Here is an 18,705-nt window from a genome sequence, read left to right as displayed (position 1 = left end):
CAGGCACAAACCCTTAGCTCGTGGCTCCTTATTGTCTCTTGGTTTGTCAGGATCATCCCGAGACACTGTTGCTTGGCAATCCACATCACGTACAGACCTCAGACATCTCACTACGAATACAGCCGGTGTAGAAGGCTGTCACTTGTTAAAAAAATCCAAGGAGGGCAGGTTGCATGGACACACAGTTACATTTCTTGTCTTTCACAGACATGATTTGATCCTTGTGTGGTCACGTAGAGTTTTTACTTGAAAATGTCTCCATTAAACAAAATCAATATGCTGTATTTGGTTAGTTCAGATACTGCAAATACGGTCAGCAGAAAGGTTTCACACGACTCAAATTGTCTTCAGTTTGGTCTTAGGGCCTGCTAATGGGTTTCCATCATCACATTACTGTTTTTACATTATTATTCATGTGCCCTTAATAGGTCAACATTACAGACAATTAATTGCCATGCACACAGTGATACACATGATCAAAACTATTGATCAGTACTGTATCAAAGAGGGTTATCAAAAGTGCAAGTGCAACAGTATGCCTTTAATCCTGAGGTATATGGAGGACATCCTCTTGGGAATGAACAGAAACACATGGGTGCTTTCTTCTGAGCCTGCTGCCACTGCACTGTGCAGGATTCTTTGTATTTTGTGCTGCCTATTATTTGCCTTTCTAGTGCAAGCCACAGACTGTGTAAAATAATGGACTGTGATGCCACCCATTGGTTTGTCGACTCCCGTTTTGAAGTCTCAAGCTTGGCATTTTGATCATCATTATCTTGTTTTTTGGGGGCCAGAAGTAACCATGTTAGAAAGAGAGGCTGGCACTGTGGAGGAACAAGGAGTGGATCTAAAGGAGAAGCTGAGGACACTATCAGTAGATTCTCTTTCACTACAAGTGGCCATGCCCTTAATGATGAACAACTCTAGGCCATAATTAAATTCGGATTAGTGAGTTATATAACAATTAACCCCCCAAACAGCTGTCGAGAACGATGAAATTAGCAATAGAGACCAAAACTTTTTTTTCCGACCAGGCTGTTGACATGTTTATTTCTGTGGTAAAGTTGGAAATATAACATGGGGCTCTGTGGATTTGCTCTTGGAGCCAGCCTCAAGTGGTCATTAGAGGAACTGCAGCTGTTCCTGGCATTATTTTTCAGCCCCAAAGGTTGCCACTTGATGTAAACCAGTTACTTCTCATATATTTGGTGTAATTTGCAATTGCATGACCCTAATGTTTTGATTTATGGGTCACCTTTATTTGGGCCCTGGTGATCAAAAGTGGGATGTGGAAACTTTGATGACAGTAGGCTATAAAGTCAGTTACTTAAAAATATTTTTGTCAAATTTTTGTTAAATTCACAATTATCTTTTCTACATCAACATGATACTGGCTCCATTATGACACCTAATATTTAACTGTTCTGAGCATTTTGACCAAAAATAAGCTGAAACATGTTGGTGTATTTTTTTGTTTCTAAACTGTTGAAATAAAGGTCTTTTGTATTCTTCTAATGACCTGCTTTGGATAAGTAGATATTAAGAAAACCTTAACTGTAATAGAGACAAGCACTGCAAAACCGCCAAAAGAACATGTTTTGGCCTCTGTTTAATCAACACATGATATCTATAAAGTGCACAATAAAAACACCACAACCTGAGAAGAAAAGATGAACTGAACCCTTGTGGATTATCACATAAACTATGGGGGTAGCCTAAAGTGGCATATCTTTATATGAAAAAGGCCAGAAGAGTAACAACAACTTCCCTGTTTCTGTTGTCTGTCTTTCTCAGTGTTAGTTCCTCTAAGTGGCAAGAGAAGAGGAAACACAGCATGGGGAAGTGATAAGATAATAATCAAGCTGTTAACACTGATGCGGCAAGGACTTTGCATTGTCATTGCCCCATTCGGATCAAACACACCACACATTCACACGTGCCCCACACAGCACCAAAAATAAGTGCTAGATGTGCTGTAACACCTCCTGAGCTCGTGCTACATTTAAAAAGATTTCAGAAACCAGTACTCATTTATTTATGTGTCATACAGTCGTTAGCAAAGTAGTATTGTGACATTCATGGCAATGGTGCAAAGATTAAAGTATGATCAATACTAGAACAAAGTCAGGAAATCATGAACAGAAACTTGCAAACTTAAATTTCCACTTGCGTGTTCATGAATGCCCTAACAGGTGGGTGTTCATATGGACTCCTGTCCTGAACACAGTAAAAATGACCCCATTTGAACACAGCAGAGGTTTCAACAAAAATAATCAAAAACTTCAGCAATATAAGCATTTTACAATTTATTATCAACAACTCTGTTTGAAATACAATTATGGCATTAGTTTTTCCTGGAAAAAGAGTGATTTAGAAAACTATTTTAAAGATCTATAAAGCAAGGTCCAAATTGGAATTTAGGGTGTTTCCAATCACTTCTGATAGTTAAATGGTACATAACTTGTGTGCAAAGTAAGGCAAAGGGGGGTAAAGGGGTATGATTCAGTTCCTTAATTAATTGGTGAGTAAAAAGTGAGTTTTTGGCATAACATGAATTTGACCAAAGAGACTGTCATCTCCCATCCCTTTAAAATTCAGGTGAGTTTTCATCTTGTTTATTGCTGTGTAGAGGGCAGTGAGCAGTTTGCTGCTGACCGTAATTCAGAAAGAGCAGAAATGTCAATGCAGCAAATATCATGGGGCATTTAATACGCACAGAAAAAAACCTTTGGGTAGAACTTGACAAAGGAAATAAAACTAAACTTTTAGTCTCTGAAATAATCGATGAAGTTAGCCTCTTGCGTAAATATGTACAGTGTCACTGTTTATAAGGTGTCTGTGAAATGTTAACATAGCAGAGAGCAGAGCAGAGCGGACAGCAGCTCTGCACCAATCTCTGCTATGTTCACATTTTAGATAATGTAATCGATATTTTCCTAATTAATTGTATTATAAATGAATAATATTCCACCTTGCAGCCCATCCCACCTCCCTGTGTGTGTAACAAGTGTGTGTACGTGTATTGTGAAACCAGGATTTTTTTTTGGTCAATGGCCTAATGGCCCTCTGCCACAGCAAAATAGCAGTTCACCAACAATGCACCTGAACACACCTTATTTTAAGATGATAGGCAAATGAACATTTGCCCCTTGGATAATGTGGGTACTGGTCGTGAAAATGACCACTGCATCAGTCTGAGACAAGCAATGACACTTGCCCTGCACACTGCGCCACTTCTCACTGGATGTAAAATAAGCCCAATAATCCTGAAAGTTTTTAGAGCTACAAAATTACCTACAACTCCATGTTGCAATCCAGGACAGGATGCCTTACATGATGCCCAGAAGAGGGAGAAATATGTGGTTCAAACACATAAATGACAGTATGTTTTTCCCCCAGGCCCAACTGCAAATTAATCTGACGACAATGAGTTTTTTTTTATCTGGCCTTTATCGTAATTCAAGCAACAAACCAGTAAGCCCATTTATTCATGAGTCATGTCTTCCTGAAAAGTCATAACCAACAAAAAGAGGAAGAAAATATAAGCAGCTTGACAAACAAACAGGGTCTCAATTAAGGTGACTATATAATAGCTGAGAAAATTTTGAGAGAAAAAGCCATTTTTGAGTTTCCATTCCGGTTTTAGAGGGTATTCAGAGTGCTAATGACCTACTTTTGACAGCTGACAAATGTTTCCACTCATTCTCAGCTTTGTTGTATCTGAGAGCTGCCTTTAATTCAGTTTATTATAATGTTCTCCTTCCATACCTAGAAACATTTCTAGAAAACATATTTGTTTGTATTTTTCCAACAAAGCTTCTGCTGTAGGAGTTGGCTATTGTTCCTCTAGCTCTAACTAATTTTGGTATTCCCCAAGGATCCGTTCAGAGCCAATATGGAGCAAAAACCAAATATTTGAATAACTATGAGAGTAAACAGCAAACCCGTCCAATTAAGTAGCTGTCTGAGTTTTTGCTTAATTGACTATTGTCTAAGATTCTAATCCAGAGGTGTCAAAGATATGGCTTGTGAAACAGAACCGGCCCGCCAAAGAGTCCTATCTGTCCCACTGGATGACTTTGCACTCCTAAAATTGTGCTTTAGAGGCTTTCCCAATCTGACCACAGAACAGTTCTTTGAGAAAGCAAGGTATACCTATGTGGTCATATTTAGGGATATTGAGCATGGTGCTAAACATTGTAAATCAGCAGCTTCAGTATAATCTGAATCTTACAATTCAGTGCTATCTTTCAACAACACTGGTTAAACCCACTTTGACAAGGCACTGTCAAAACTGCATTGTGCACTGTTTTGTAAATAGTTTGTAAGGAAGCTGACTTCACCTGGTTCCACAGTGACATTCACTTCAGTTTGGTGTGGTGATGCCAGCATTACCACAAAGGAGTAGAAATGTATGGAAAAATGTACATTTAAGACGTGAGTAGTAGATTTTGGAGAAACAGACATATTGTGGAAATTGCACTTATTTCCTTAAGACATCTTAGGCTGTTCGTAATCTTTTTTGTAAATGGATCAGTGCTTTCAGAATGTACTAATTTACATTTAAAAGAAACAGAAAAAAATGGTGGCATTTAAAGGTTCTTATATAATCATTTGACTTGACCGGTCAATTTAAGAGCAAATTGGGCTGTATGTTGCCCATGAACAAGAAAGAGTCTGACACTCTCTGTTAAATCATTCGGTTTGGCTGATTCAAACATGAGAGAACGAAGCCCTGCCTTCCCTGGCTTTGGTTTTAGATGCAATGAAAAATGGAGTGTGGTGAGATCCCTACCCCACACCCACAACCCCCTGGAATGCTGTTAAATATGCAATTTCTGCATGAATTAAGTCCTGCATATATAAAGAGAAGTGTATCAGTGTACCAGTAAGCACAGATATATTAAGAACCTGTGAATCTCTCACTACTCTCTCTGTGAACAGCTTTTTGTCTTTGATTCTGAGTCAGTGGAAAGGTAGGAACTTCATATTTTTACCTATTTTACTTGTACACAAAATACATTCTGCAATTGCAACTAATTTTGACCATTGCCATTTCTTTCGTCTTATTTTAGAATGAAGTGTACTGTGGTCTTTCTTGTGTTGTCCATGGTGGTCCTCATGGCTGAACCCGGAGAGTGCATTTTTGGATTAATTGCCCATGGCATCTATCACAGTAAAGTCATGGAATTAATCTGTTTTTTAATGGAAAATATTTTGAAACAACATTTGCTAGAAAAACACACACGTAACTAACGATGAACGCTTAGCCTGACAGACAGACATTGTTAATCTCAAATGAATGGCATAATGGTCATATTATAGTCCATTCTCATTTTGAAGTACACAACTGGTTTTGCAATACTGTTACCGTAACATCCTGATGCCAAAAGCCACCTTTCGCATCTGCCTGATACGGTGCCGGAGAGCCTCAGGTGAGGCAGCCCGTTCTCATTCCAAAGTCGTCAAATACCGCTGCTTTGGCAGTGCTTTCAGAATATGATTCTGATGCTATAAGGCATCCTTTGTGTCTGTATGATGGCATCAACTGAGAAGCAGTTGTCAATATGTGCCACGAGATAGTCAGACAGCACCTGCAGCACCGGCCTGATGTGCAGACAGGTGGCATCACATGAGAACATGGCTTGATGGAACCTGTGATAAATCACATAGCAGTGGACGGTTGAAATGCTGCTGATTATGATGTGATATAACAAAAGCAGGGGAACCTATACGGCAGGCAGAAGAGGCGGTGGATGGATAAAACAAACCCCCGACTTTCATGCAGGGTTTTGTTGTTTGCTTCTTTTCTGAATGTGATGGGGTTTTTTTTTCCTGCGCCTTACTATGTGTCTCTTTCCCCTAATCCTAAACATCTTTGCCAGCATGCATGTTTGTTGATGTGCCGGCATTGGTTGCTATGGGCTTATGTTGTCGAAACATAACTACGTGCCACGTCATCTGTGTTTGTATATAAGCGGACGGGCAGCATCACTTGAGAATGTGGCTAAACAGAACCTTTCACATCTGCATGATACGCGGCAGGATAGCATTGGACTGTAAAGCTGCCACTAACGGTATGAGTCCACTGTTTGCTTCTAATGTGAATGTGACAGATTTTTGCCAGACCTTACCATGTGCCTCCTTCTCTTACTCCTAATTATCCGTGCCAGCATGTGTGTTTGTTTATGTCCCAGCACTGATTGCCATGTGCTTTTGTTGCCTAAACATAACCACGTACAGTGTAATCCCACCATGTGCTTGTGTTGACATCACGTTAACAGCATCCCGAAACATGAACAGCAGATGCAGAAGGATACCTAGAGAGTAATATGTAAACGCGAAAAGCAAAGCAGCGATATGTGAACACTTGGAATGAGAAAGTGATGCGTATCATGAATGCCATTCTATGGGTACATGACATTTTTCATTACTTAGTATATAAGTGCACATTTTGCACAAAAAAATAACCATTTACTAAAACTCTTCGCTATACAATGTGTTTACATTGAACTTGGACTACAGACTGTGTTGTGTGACATAAAAGTAAGGAGTACAGATTGTATGTAATTGGGCTTTTCTTTTCTGTTTTATTTAGTTGGAAGCGCGATCCATAGGTAAGGACCAGGGCTTCCTCTACCTCTGTTACTATTTTACAACTTCCACTGTTACAATATATATGGATGTTTACCATATTTTTAAACGTCGTAATAAATGTGATGTGATTTTATAACTGTGTATCTAATCTTCAATACCAATCCAAACACTAGTTCAACTATTGTCTTTTACAATTATGTGTTATACTGTTGAATCTTCTCTCCCCCCACCAGGCTCGTCAGGCGCTATGGAGCAGAGGACCAAGACCAACTGGTGGTGCTGGACAAACGTTCACTGGATTACAGACCAGGGCGGCCTGCTTTTCACTAGACTGAAGGGGAAACTCTCAAGCTACGTTTTGGACGAAAAGATCTGCTTCTGGCTCTTCAGCATGAGAAAAAAAATAATCTTTCAGCTGCAAAAATGATTGCTTGAATATTAATATGCATTGACTAATGAGGATAATTTGAATTTAATGTCAGTCATTACGAATAAATTTGCTTTAAAACGCATTAAGAAATATTAAACTTTTTTTATGCATTGACATGTTTTTGATACTTATGCGCTCTACTCTACAAAGCAAATTTCCCTGGGGCAAAAAACCTTTCAAACCTTCACCTTCCAAAACTGTTCCTTATGTTTTCCTTATGTATTCAACATTTAAATTCTGGTCACAGTGTGTATGTTTTAGACTCAAAATGCTATTGTCCCAAGCCCTTCTATAAGGTTTTACTCACATGAACTGACTTAAATTTCATTGCAACATAAAAACCTACGTACTGCTGTAGATGCCACATCAGATCAGTTACAAAAGTCACACATCAGCCCAAAGTGTGTGAGGTAAAATGATGTCTGATGGCTTTGAAGAGGGTGATTTGGCAGCATCAGTTCCCCTTTGGAAAGGGCTGTCTGCAAGGTAGAGTGGTACAAATACTGAATACATACCATAGATTTAATCATATTTATGTTTTAGGTGGTGCTTTTTTAACAGGTGAATAAATTAAATTGTGTAGTGTCTGCTGCCCATGTTACTGCAGAGTAATTAGTTGTTAGGCGGTGATGGGAGAAGGCAGCCTGTGTGAACTGACTTTGGTTTAAGGTTAAGATTTGATCAATTATCTACCCCACCCTAATTCTATGAGTCTCTGTTTGCGTCCTGTAGTTATACTTAATATCAGACAAACAATAACTTGGACTTCAGGCAAGCATATGTGAAGCAAGGCGTATCTGTCAATCAGTGAACACAGATATCTACATCATCTATTGTTCAATACAACACTAAGACTTTTTGTCTTGATGATGATTTGAAAATCTGAAATAATTAAAAATTAATTTATAACTATTATCTTATTATCAAAAAAAATTTACAATGATCTCATTCACTAATTTCAAAATTTACCTTTTTACCTCTGTTAATGAAAAATTAAACATAATGACCAAGGCATTCATGTATTACTATTAACGTTCCTAAAAAAATAAAAATAAAAAAACAACGACTTATAACTTGTATTTTAAACATGACCTTTACAAATTATGAAAAATATTTAAATGTGAACATGTGTGACAATAAACACTGCTGCAGCAAGGTTCTCATTTATGAAAGATGCCAGTCATTTCAGTACCAAGAACAGGAGGAAGAAAGCTTGACAAACAAACATGGTCTCAATAGTTTAGCATTAGTTATCTTCATAAGGGAGCTTCATCATACCTTTAAAAACTATTAATCTCCCTGCATGGTTTTCATGTTTTGTTTTGTTTTTTTATTTCTGTAACAATGAATCAATGTGGAAGTAATGAAAATATTTGACTCTGAAATAATAATAAGATAATTAGATAGACAAATGCTTTATTTCGCTTGGCCTTCATTCAATTGAGCTGGTGATTAAAAATTTAATTTAAAATTTGGACTGGCACGAGATGAGAAAAAGAGAAGTATTAAACAATAAAGTCCTTTTCTGGGAAAAACAAAAACAAAACACCACTTTAATATTTATTTATTTCTAACCTATTAAGAGTGCTATTGACCTAGCTTTGACAGCTTACAAAGGTTACAACTCATTCTCAGCTTTGTCAGATTTGAGAGCTGATTTGATACAGTTTATTACAGTGGCCTCCTTCCATATCTAGAAACATAATCTGTGTTTATATCTCTCCAAAAGAGACTCTGTTGTAAGACTTGACTTTTGTTTTTCTGTAGCTCTATTTCATTGCAGTGTTCTCCAAGGATAATTTTTGGGGCCTACTGTTGTTTCCAATATAAACATGCGATACTATAGTAACAGCACCAGTACCAGCTGACACATGAGGTCCTCACCTCACCACCAGCAATAGCAGTAGCAATAGAGACAGTGGCGCAATCTTAGGAGTCTCATCTTAAAACCCCAAATACAAGTTCCGCATTGTATTACTGTGTATTGTGTAAGTAGAGCTTCAGTTACAAGAATACAAAAATACAAGAATAATCACCACCAGTTTTCCGAGCAAATTTGCTCATATGACCCTCGAGATACCAAGCTCAAAGTTTAAGCTGTGTTTTCCACACTAGAGGTGCAAAATATTGTCAATCAACAGCTTCAGTACCAAACAATCAATCTGATTTCTATCTTAAAACAGTATGGGTGAAATCCTGGTTTGTAAGGCAGGGAATAGATTCACCTGCTTCCTCAGAGGCTTCCATTTTAGTTTGGTACAATAATGCCAGCATTAATACACAGGACTGGAAATGTATGGGAAAATGTGTAATGTAATGAAAATGTGTAGCAGACTGACTAAACACTAAAAAAGTGAGAAATATTGTTGAAATTGCTCTTATTTTTCTCAGCCTGTTAATCATCTGTTTTTAGGATGTACTTTTTTAAACTGAAATGAAGAGACAAATTTGGAGGTGTTGTTATTTATATATTGTTGCATAATGGTTGTACTGCTCTGGTCTACTTCAACACCCTTGGTCTAGGCACTCAGTTACTTTGGTAAAACTGAACATGAACAGACAGAACAAAGGCCTGCCCATCCTGACATTGGATTTGTAGTGAAGATGCAATGACAAATACAGCGTAGTGAGATTCCCACCCCGTACCCACAACTGAAACTGCAATACTGCTAAATATTACACAATTGCTGCATGAATTGAGTCCTTCATATATAAAGAGAAGTGTATCTGGCTACCATTGGGCACAGGTAGTTACACAACTGGTGAATCTCTCACTACTTTGTCTGAGAGCAGCCTTTTGTCTTTGACTCTGAGTCAGCGGAAAGGTAGGAATTAAATATTTTAACCCAATTTACTTGTAATCAAGAAAAACTGAAACTAATTTTGACCATTGCCATATCTTTTTTCTTATTTTAGGATGAAGTGTACTGTGGTCTTTCTTGTGTTGTCCATGGTGGTCCTCATGGCTGAACCCGGAGAGTGCATTTTTGGATTAATTGCCCATGGAATCTTTCACGGTAAAGTCATGGAATAAATCCGCCTTTTAATTGCAAACATTTCGACACAACATTAATTAGAAAACCATGCATGTAACTACAGGAATAAGAAATGGTTAGCTGACAGACGGACATTGTTGGTAACTCAAAGTTAATGTTGTAAAAAGGATAATTATTAATCTCAAATGAATGTCATCATGTGGATGCAAGAATTTTAAAATGACATGCATTTAATACATATGAATGGGCACAAAAAGTAACAAATGACTATAACCCTCTACTATACAATGTGCTTATATTTTTACACTACAAATAATGAGGCTAGTGTGACACTATTACTATTTTTTCTGTGTGATGGAAATTTACAAGATTTTATTTCATTGTGTTTTTCTCTTCCATTTGATTTAGGTGTAAAATTGATCCATGGGTAAGGACCTACACTTCCTTTAACATTGTTATTACTTTTTTACTTTTTATTAAGTATTACTGTTTGAATAAATATTAAAGTTTAACATGCTAAAATGCTAAATGCTTGCTAAAATGTGTTACTGAATGAGATATAACTTTGTGTTTTTATTTGTTATATACCATAATACAAATGCAAACACTACTTCAACTACTTCTTCTTCTTATGTGCTAATGTTGAATCTGCTCTCACTACAACAGGCTCATCAAGAGGCGCCATGGGTTAGAGGACCAAGACCAGGTGCTGGTGGTGGACAAACGTTCATTAGATTACAGACCGGGGCGGCCTGGCTTTAACTAGACTGAGGGGCAACTCTGAAGCTAAGTTTTGGATGAAAAGATCTGCTCCTGGCTTCCTGCTCTTCAACATGAGAAAGAAAATAATCTATCAGCTGCAAAAACGACTGCTTAAAATAAAAAGGCATTGACTGATTAAGATATTTTGAATAAATTTGGTAAAATGTCAGTTGTTGTGAGTTAATGTGCCTTACAACACATCAAAATGTATGTTTTATTATGGTGCATGTTTTTTGATGTCGTGTTGCTGTTGATGTGTTTTTGATACTCTTTTACGCTCAGTTGTGCAAAGCATATTTCCCCCGGGCCAATAAAGGTTTTATTCATTAAATATTTGTCTTTTGTATTATTTAATGGACAACTCCATTATTTTATTTCATTTTATCTTTTTTTTTTTAATTTTTTTTTTTAGATTTTTATATCATTCTGTCTCCTTCCAATAGTGTTCCTTATCAACATGTTCTCATAGAAACTCATCACATGGTGCCACTTTGTTACTGAAGTTCAGCATCAACTTATTACATATTAGGCATCCTTCTGCATCAGCTGTCTATGCTCTGGGAAATGCAGATTGTGGGATGACACATCACATGCTTAGACAACATGAGCATATGCTGACTGGTGTTTCAAAAAGTTTTATGCTCAACATGCTATTGTCCCAAGCCTTTCTATGAAGTCTTTTTCACATAAAATTACTTCTTTTTTTTTGCAACATATATAGCTACTTTCTGCTGTGGATGCCATTGTAATGTGTTTTAAAGAGCCTTTGGACAGCAAGGTAAAGTGGTAATTGAATATGCCATAGACTTAAACTCATATGGCTTTTTTAGGTGGGTATTTTGCTGTTTCCTCTGTACACAGCTACCAGCTACCTCCCTTGAAACAGTCATTTTACCATGCAAAATATAACGCTGTGATAATGCCAGCATTAATACACAGGGATAGAAATGTATAAAAAAATGGACATCTATTGACAGTGTGTTGTAGACTGACAACACGCATTAAGAAAATTAGAAATACTGCTGAAATTGCACATATTTTTCTCAGTCTTTAAATCGTCTATTTTTAGAATGTACTTGTGCTTCTTAAAACTAAAATGAAGGGAGAACTTGGAAGCATTGATATTTATATTTTTTTTGTGAAATGGTTGTACTGCTCTGGCCCACATCGACTGTCAAATTAGGCCGTATATGGCCCAAGAACAAAAAATTTCCTGGCCAACAGTTTGACACCCTTGGCATAAGCACTCATTCAGTTTGGCAAAACTGAACATGAGGCAACAGAGAACAAAGGCCTGCCCACCCTGACTTTGGATTTGTAGTGAAGATGCAATGAGAAATACAGCGTAGTGAGATTCCCACCCCGTACCCACAACTGAAACTGCAATACTGCTACATATTACACAATTGCTGCATGAATTGAGTCCTGCATATATTAAGAGAAGTGTATCCAGCTGCCATTAGGCACAGGTAGCTACACAACCTGAGAATCTCTCACTACTCTGTCTGAGAGCATCCTTTAATCTTTGATTCAGAGTAAGTGGAAAAGTAGGAACTAAATATTTAAAAGGCATTGACTGATTAAGATATTTTGAATTAATTTTGCACAATGTCAGTTGTTATGAATAAATTTGCCTTAAAACACATAACACATTATGTTTCTTTATGAAATAAATGCACATGGCAGGATGACAGAGCAAGTGGTTATGCTTGGACAACAACAGCACATGGCAACCAATGCCAGAATTCAAAATTTAAATTCTGGTCACTGTATGTTTGTTTTAGACTCAAAATGCTATTGTTTCAAGCCTTTTTATGAACTTTTTTCCCACAAAAGATGACTTGATTTTTTTACCAACATATAAACTCACTTAATGCTGAACATGCCATTTTAGTTCAGTTTCAAAATAAGCAAAATAACAGAAAAAACTAAACAGTGGAAGTGACAGTAGACCAACAACTTTCATGCGTGAGGTAAAATTACAATTTCTGTCATGTCTGAAGGGCTGCCTGACAGCAAGGTTAAGTGGTATCTAAATACACCATAGACTTATGGTACACATATAGATTTGTTCTTTTCAGCAGGCCTTTTTTGGGTGGATATTTTGCACTTTCCCCTGTCCAAAGCTACCAGACTCCTTTGATAGAAACAGTAATTTTACCATGCAGAACAAAAAGGAGTTGCTGGTCTACTGCTGCCTCTGATCAAGTGCTTAGTTTGTGTAACTGTGTGACTTTCAAAACTGAACTCGCGTGGCGTCCACAGCAATACATTGCTCACCTTCAACTCCCTGGTTCTCCTGTTTGCTTCTCTAAACTGGGAGCATGCCCACCACCATCTGCTGTAGGTAATACACTGACTGTGTATCTAAGGTGGAGTTTCATTTTGAAAACTCAGAAGAAATACAGATGAACCTGCCAAAACAATTATGATGAAAGACAGACATAAAAGACAGTTGTTAGGAAGTGATGGGAGGAGGCAGCCTGTGTGAACTGAATTTGGGTTTAAGGTTGAGATTTGATCAACTATCTACCCCACCCTAATTCTACGACAGTCACTGTTTGCTTCCTGTAATAAAACTTAATATTCGACAAACAATGACTAGGACTTTAGGCAGGCATATACAAAGCAGGGCGTATCTACGAGGTGAAGATATCTACATCTACATATCTACCCCTGAATCAGGGGTAAAGCACAAACTGAATATTTTTAACCTCATAGAAATTTTGAAAATAATTGATAATTTGAAATAATTTTGGAAGACTGTCAGTCGTCTGGAATATATTTGCATTATAACATGCCAAAACATTTTTTCATCACCATGAGATTTGATGGTGATGAAAAAAGTTTAACTTTTAAACATAATCTCATCATATTGACAAAAATGTTAAAATAATCTTTATTATTTTCAAAATATTATGTTTATCTGATAAAGCTGAAATGTGGAAAAAAATTGAAATATGCTGGCCAAGCCCTCCATTTCTTAACATAATAATATTCAACATGTAGCCTTAACATGTGTGTCAGTAAACACAGCTGCAGCAAGGTTCTCATTTTTTCAAAAGACTGTTATTATTTACATACTCTATCATTAATTAAATATCACACACACAGGAACACACACACACACACACACACACACACACACACACACACACTTTTCTTGAAGCGTCAAAGTAGAGAGGGGTGCCATATACTGTAAAACAAGTCATGATTTGGATATTGGGCTTCATCAGTTATTGAACTGAACTCTGTTCTGACATTTCATAAACAAATAATATTTTAAAAATGGTAATCAATCAATCAATCAATCAATAAATCAGTCATCTCTCTCTCTGCCTTGAGAACAACCAGACAACACAGAACCTTTTGAATATGAGCAGAAGTGTCTGTTTTCTCATAATCAGTGAGGAAGGGGGGGGGGTGTTATCCCTCTCTATAAAAAGAGATGTGTATCTACCACCCCACAGAGACTGCTCGACCAGGCCTCTTCAACAACTTTGTGACTTTCACGCTCAGTCAGTGGATAGAAGTAAATATCTAATCTTCCTTCTTCTAAGTGATTTTATAGAATTCCACTTCTTGTTGTGGCACAGGTTGTCTAAACACTTGTGTTGTGTTTCTTCTTTTCTCAGGATGAAGTGCATCGTGCTCTTTCTCGTGCTGTCGCTGGTCGTCCTCATGGCTGAACCCGGGGAGGGTTTCATTTTTCACATTTTCAGGGGTCTTGTTCACGGTAACCATTTATGAATATATTTTTCACATTTTTTACATGATGTAGCTGGAAATGTGCAGGTGTAACAGCTTTGTTTCATGCGGGCATCTCAGTAGAACAGCATCCCATAATACTAAATGTATGACTCAGCAAAAATGTCTGTTGTAGTTAGCCTTTTTTTCATGAATGAATTGAACTATATTAAATTAATGATATAAACTATATGAATTATATGACAGATGCATGAATGTATTTGCAATATGTACTCTTAAAAGACATGTTCAATGAATATTGTAACATGTCAAATATTTTAGGATTCCTAGTTTGGTTTATCTATAGTCTTTGAACAAATATGAACTTAATTAAACATGATTCTGTAAAAAAACACTACCTGCAAAATATTATAAAACACTAATAACAATAACGTCCGGTTTCTTTTCTGTTTTTCTTGTCTGTTTATTTTAGCCGGCAGAGCAATTCATAGGTAAGGACTTGTCAATTGTACAAGTATAATTTGACAAATATTTTTGTTGCATTAGTTGTTATAGTCTTGTGCTGCTCCCTCTCTGTCTTCTTTCCACACACCAGACTCATCCACAGGAGACGACATGGCTTGGCAGAGCAGCAGGAGCTGGACCAGCGTGCGTTTGAGCGAGAGAGAGCTTTTGCCTGAGTCCATCTAAAAGAGCCACTCTGAAACTTTTGTCTTGGATAAAAAAAAAATGCTTCTTGCTCAGTATAAAAACATATTGTTACTTGCTTGAAAATGTATGTTTACATTGACCTTACTGCTTTTGCAAAAAAAAAGTCTGTTATTTGAAATAAATCTCCAATCTGCTCAACAACATTTCTCCCTTGTATTATTTAAAAGAAAAAATCTGAAAATTTTCCCCCTCGCCCATCTTTATAAGGTAGCTGGTATTTTGCAGCATTTTGATGCACTGCCAGCATCATTATTGCACAATGAACCCAAACAGGGTGATGCAGAACCCCAAATCAAAGCTGTACGTTGTCCATCTTACTACTTACTTATGATATCAATGATTTGACATAAAATATTGATTTCAGAATGATTTACTGCTTCCTCTAAGTGATAAGAACTGTATCCATAGCAACAGTAAGTTATTCAGAAGTTACTGAACTTAGATGGCTGTAACTGACCAATAAGAACTGAGAATTCAATAAAGCTGTGTAATAATGCAAAATAAATCCTAATGCAGGGAGTTTTATCTTGGTATATAACCCTGCCTATTACACAGTTACTTATTATAAAAAAAAATCAATAAATATTGATTTAAAATGATTTTATTGCTTCCTCTGCACATCTATGCCCATAGCAACAGTCTATTGTTTAAAACGCTGTTCTGCTATTGAATCTAGTATTCAGCACAGTGTTCAATAAATGGTGATAAGCAACCAATTAAATTACTGTGATGTCACAACAATCACTTCCAGGTAGATAACTGGCATTTGATTTCAATCATGGAGACATGAGAAATCTGCAAACTCATTTATTTCTTTTATAATAATAATCATACTAATAATAATGTTTTGGTGTCAATACACCAATACAACTTGGGGCCAAAGGCAAACTCTATTTGTGCCCTGCTGTATATGTTTTGTTGTTGAAAAAGTTTGTTATACTTGGGCAATAGCTTAGATTTTGTCCTATACACTTTACCTACCCTATTTAAGAGCATTTGGAAGCCACAGTTTTGTGGCTGCCAAGAGACCAACTCCAGGTTTGAGGCCAGTTCCTTGATCAAGGGCAACTGCAGGAAAATACCTGTGAGGAAATCAGAACACCCAGAGGAAACCAATGTGAACGTGGAGCTGAGAAAGCTCCATCTGGAACCAGAGGGTTTCAAACTCAGGACGTCCTTGCAGTGAGGCAACAGTGCAGAACACTATGCCACCAGTCCCTAATCTGAACACAACGTGCTACTGAAATACTTAACCTCCAAATGAAATGTTTCTTCAACAGTAAGTGATGATATCTTAAACACTGTGCAGATTTGCATTTTATAGTCTACTGCTGTAGGATTAATGTGGAAGAGACGTGGTGCACAGTGTAATTATACTATACGTTAATATCTAAGTCATGATGCGAATATGCATTTTCTCTAAAACTGCTTCACAACTGGGAATTTTAAACACAAGTTACTTTGTAAAAATAAAATAAACATTGTGTTGAATTTAATTGCTTCCACTGAGGTAACTGAGCACAAGGCAGGGCGGCTGTTCAGCACAGAAAAGAATTGTTATAAATGAGCAAACTGACTTTTGGCTACAGTTGTTTTTTTTCCGAGTGTTGCTGTCTAGCGTTTAGTGTTTTTTTCTTTTTAAAATTTTGGATATGTGTGCTCTACACGCTGTGTTTTGCAAATGAACAACACCAAATGACCAAATGATCAAAACAAGCTGTAAATAATGAGACTGAAGTTTGAATTGGGTTTTGTTTTCCTGCTTTCTCTCAAACGTGCAGAATTGTTATTTGCCTTTTCCCTTAAAAAGCAAAACACAGTGACATTAATTAACTGCCTTACAGTATTAAGACAACAGCAAAGTGCCAACAATTTATAATGGCTAGGAAAATAAATCAGCTTCATCTTTACTCGCTCAGTATTTGCACACACGAAAACCATGACTACCATTACTATTTTGTGGTAAATAGTGCTATTGAAGTATTGTGTTATTCTGTGTGTGACCCATTATTACATTTCCAGCATGCATGCAAACTGCACAATAATTACGTAACATGATCAACAAAAGGAAGAGTAGTTGCACACGCACTAATACATCTGCTGTGTTTTGGGCCTCAAACATTTTCCAGTCCAACAAGAGACATCCCCTGCTCTGAACGGACTTCCCCTTATTAAAAGAGACCAGGAACTGAAATATAACCACAAAGAGACCCATAAATATGGACACATTGGAAGTATAACATATAAACCAGAAAAGTGCACTCAGTATAATGTGGAACTCTGCCAGGAGGCAAAGTGACTGCCAGGGCTGGTAGTTGCCTCTATAATAGACAATTATATAAATTCCAGCAAGTGCGTTCCAGAAGTTCCCAAAACTACAAACACTAATACAACATGCCTCATCTATTTTTGATGGAGCCCTGACTAAACTGGATTTAGATGACTGAACTAGTCGATATTCACTTTGTGTGCAGGCTACAGCTCAACAAAGTAGGAAATAACGACAATAAACACAACTCATACAGACAAAAAACAAAACCATATACAAACTGCACAACAATCATGTAATTAGTACAATTATGTTATTATCTACATAGCCTGCTTACTTATGGTATAAGCACAAGTATCAAGGAAAAATTACCAAGTTAAAAAAAACTTCCATGATAAATAGAATTAAACTGAATCCCAGAGACACCACAATCACTGCAATTATTATAGTAATTATGCACTAGAATGTATTTTCACTTCTCATTACTGACAAGTCAGTATTTCTCTCTTAATGCCACAGTAAAATTATGTGTTTTCTCTGCAGGGCAAGAGAAGACTTATTCTATTGATTATCAATCTATTGTGCCGGCATGTACGAATGTCAGAATGTTTGCAGGTGTGAGCAGACATCCTGCAGTAATGAGCAGAAATAGATAACACACTCTACAGAAGCAGCTGGTACTGGTCAGGAAACGAGGGGGAGTGGGCAGGTGCAGGATCAGGAAAACGGTCATGGAAATGGCTCTATTAAAGGCTGCACAAAAACATAAGGTGTGGGGTAATAAAAATGCTCTCTGAAGTCTCTGTTCTGTGTTTTCCGGACAGAAGTTTCATCAAAGTGAATTTATAAGTGTCTACAACAAATATTTTATATCAAAGTTATTTTAGCGAGTGATTATGGTATTTGGATAAATTAATTACTACAAAGGTTATGTGAACCACAGTACTGCATTTTACCTCAGCAGTGAGACACAAGTGCTCTGAAACACATCCGAAAGTTTTGTGTGACATAAAGTACTCAGTACATAGGAGTAATGCACAAGACTCTGTGAAGGTTTCGCCTTTTTTTTCCTCTTTGTTGTTTTATGTCTCATTGTAGTTGAGCCATTTCTTTTTGTGTCTTTGTGGTAATTTTGAGTGTCTTTGAGGCAATTTTGTGTCTTTTGCAGTTGTTTTGTATCACTCTGAGGTCATTTTGTATCTGTTTTTTGTTTTTGTGTGTCTTTGAGGTCA

At 37.0% G+C, this 18,705-nt stretch overlaps 3 protein-coding genes across 6 annotated transcripts in view; 2 read left to right on the top strand and 1 right to left on the bottom strand.

The window, feature by feature from the left end:
- LOC121955317 (exostosin-1) overlaps window positions 1-18,705 on the bottom strand; it is a 268,903-nt gene that overhangs the window by 113,363 nt on the left and 136,835 nt on the right. The window lies entirely within an intron of this gene.
- On the top strand, window positions 9,696-11,116 carry LOC148186893 (pleurocidin-like peptide WF3). The gene is made up of 4 exons (XM_088089698.1): window positions 9,696-9,852; window positions 9,944-10,044; window positions 10,432-10,450; window positions 10,690-11,116. The coding sequence occupies exons 2-4, from the start codon at window positions 9,945-9,947 to the stop codon at window positions 10,787-10,789; spliced, it is 219 nt and encodes a 72-aa protein (XP_087945824.1). The 5' UTR covers window positions 9,696-9,852; window position 9,944; the 3' UTR covers window positions 10,790-11,116.
- LOC121955318 (pteroicidin-alpha-like) lies at window positions 14,159-15,345 on the top strand. Its single transcript, XM_042503210.2, has 4 exons — window positions 14,159-14,317; window positions 14,421-14,521; window positions 14,966-14,984; window positions 15,089-15,345. Exons 2-4 carry the CDS (start codon window positions 14,422-14,424, stop codon window positions 15,171-15,173), a joined length of 204 nt encoding a protein of 67 aa, XP_042359144.1. The 5' UTR covers window positions 14,159-14,317; window position 14,421; the 3' UTR covers window positions 15,174-15,345.

The sequence above is a fragment of the Plectropomus leopardus genome, chromosome 16 (assembly GCF_026936395.1).
Source record: "Plectropomus leopardus strain MGB_pleo_1.0 chromosome 16, ASM2693639v1, whole genome shotgun sequence".
Classification (NCBI taxonomy): Eukaryota; Metazoa; Chordata; class Actinopteri; order Perciformes; family Serranidae; genus Plectropomus; species Plectropomus leopardus.
The sequence above is the reverse complement of the archived record's forward strand: the minus strand, read 5'-3'. Positions and strand labels throughout refer to the sequence as shown.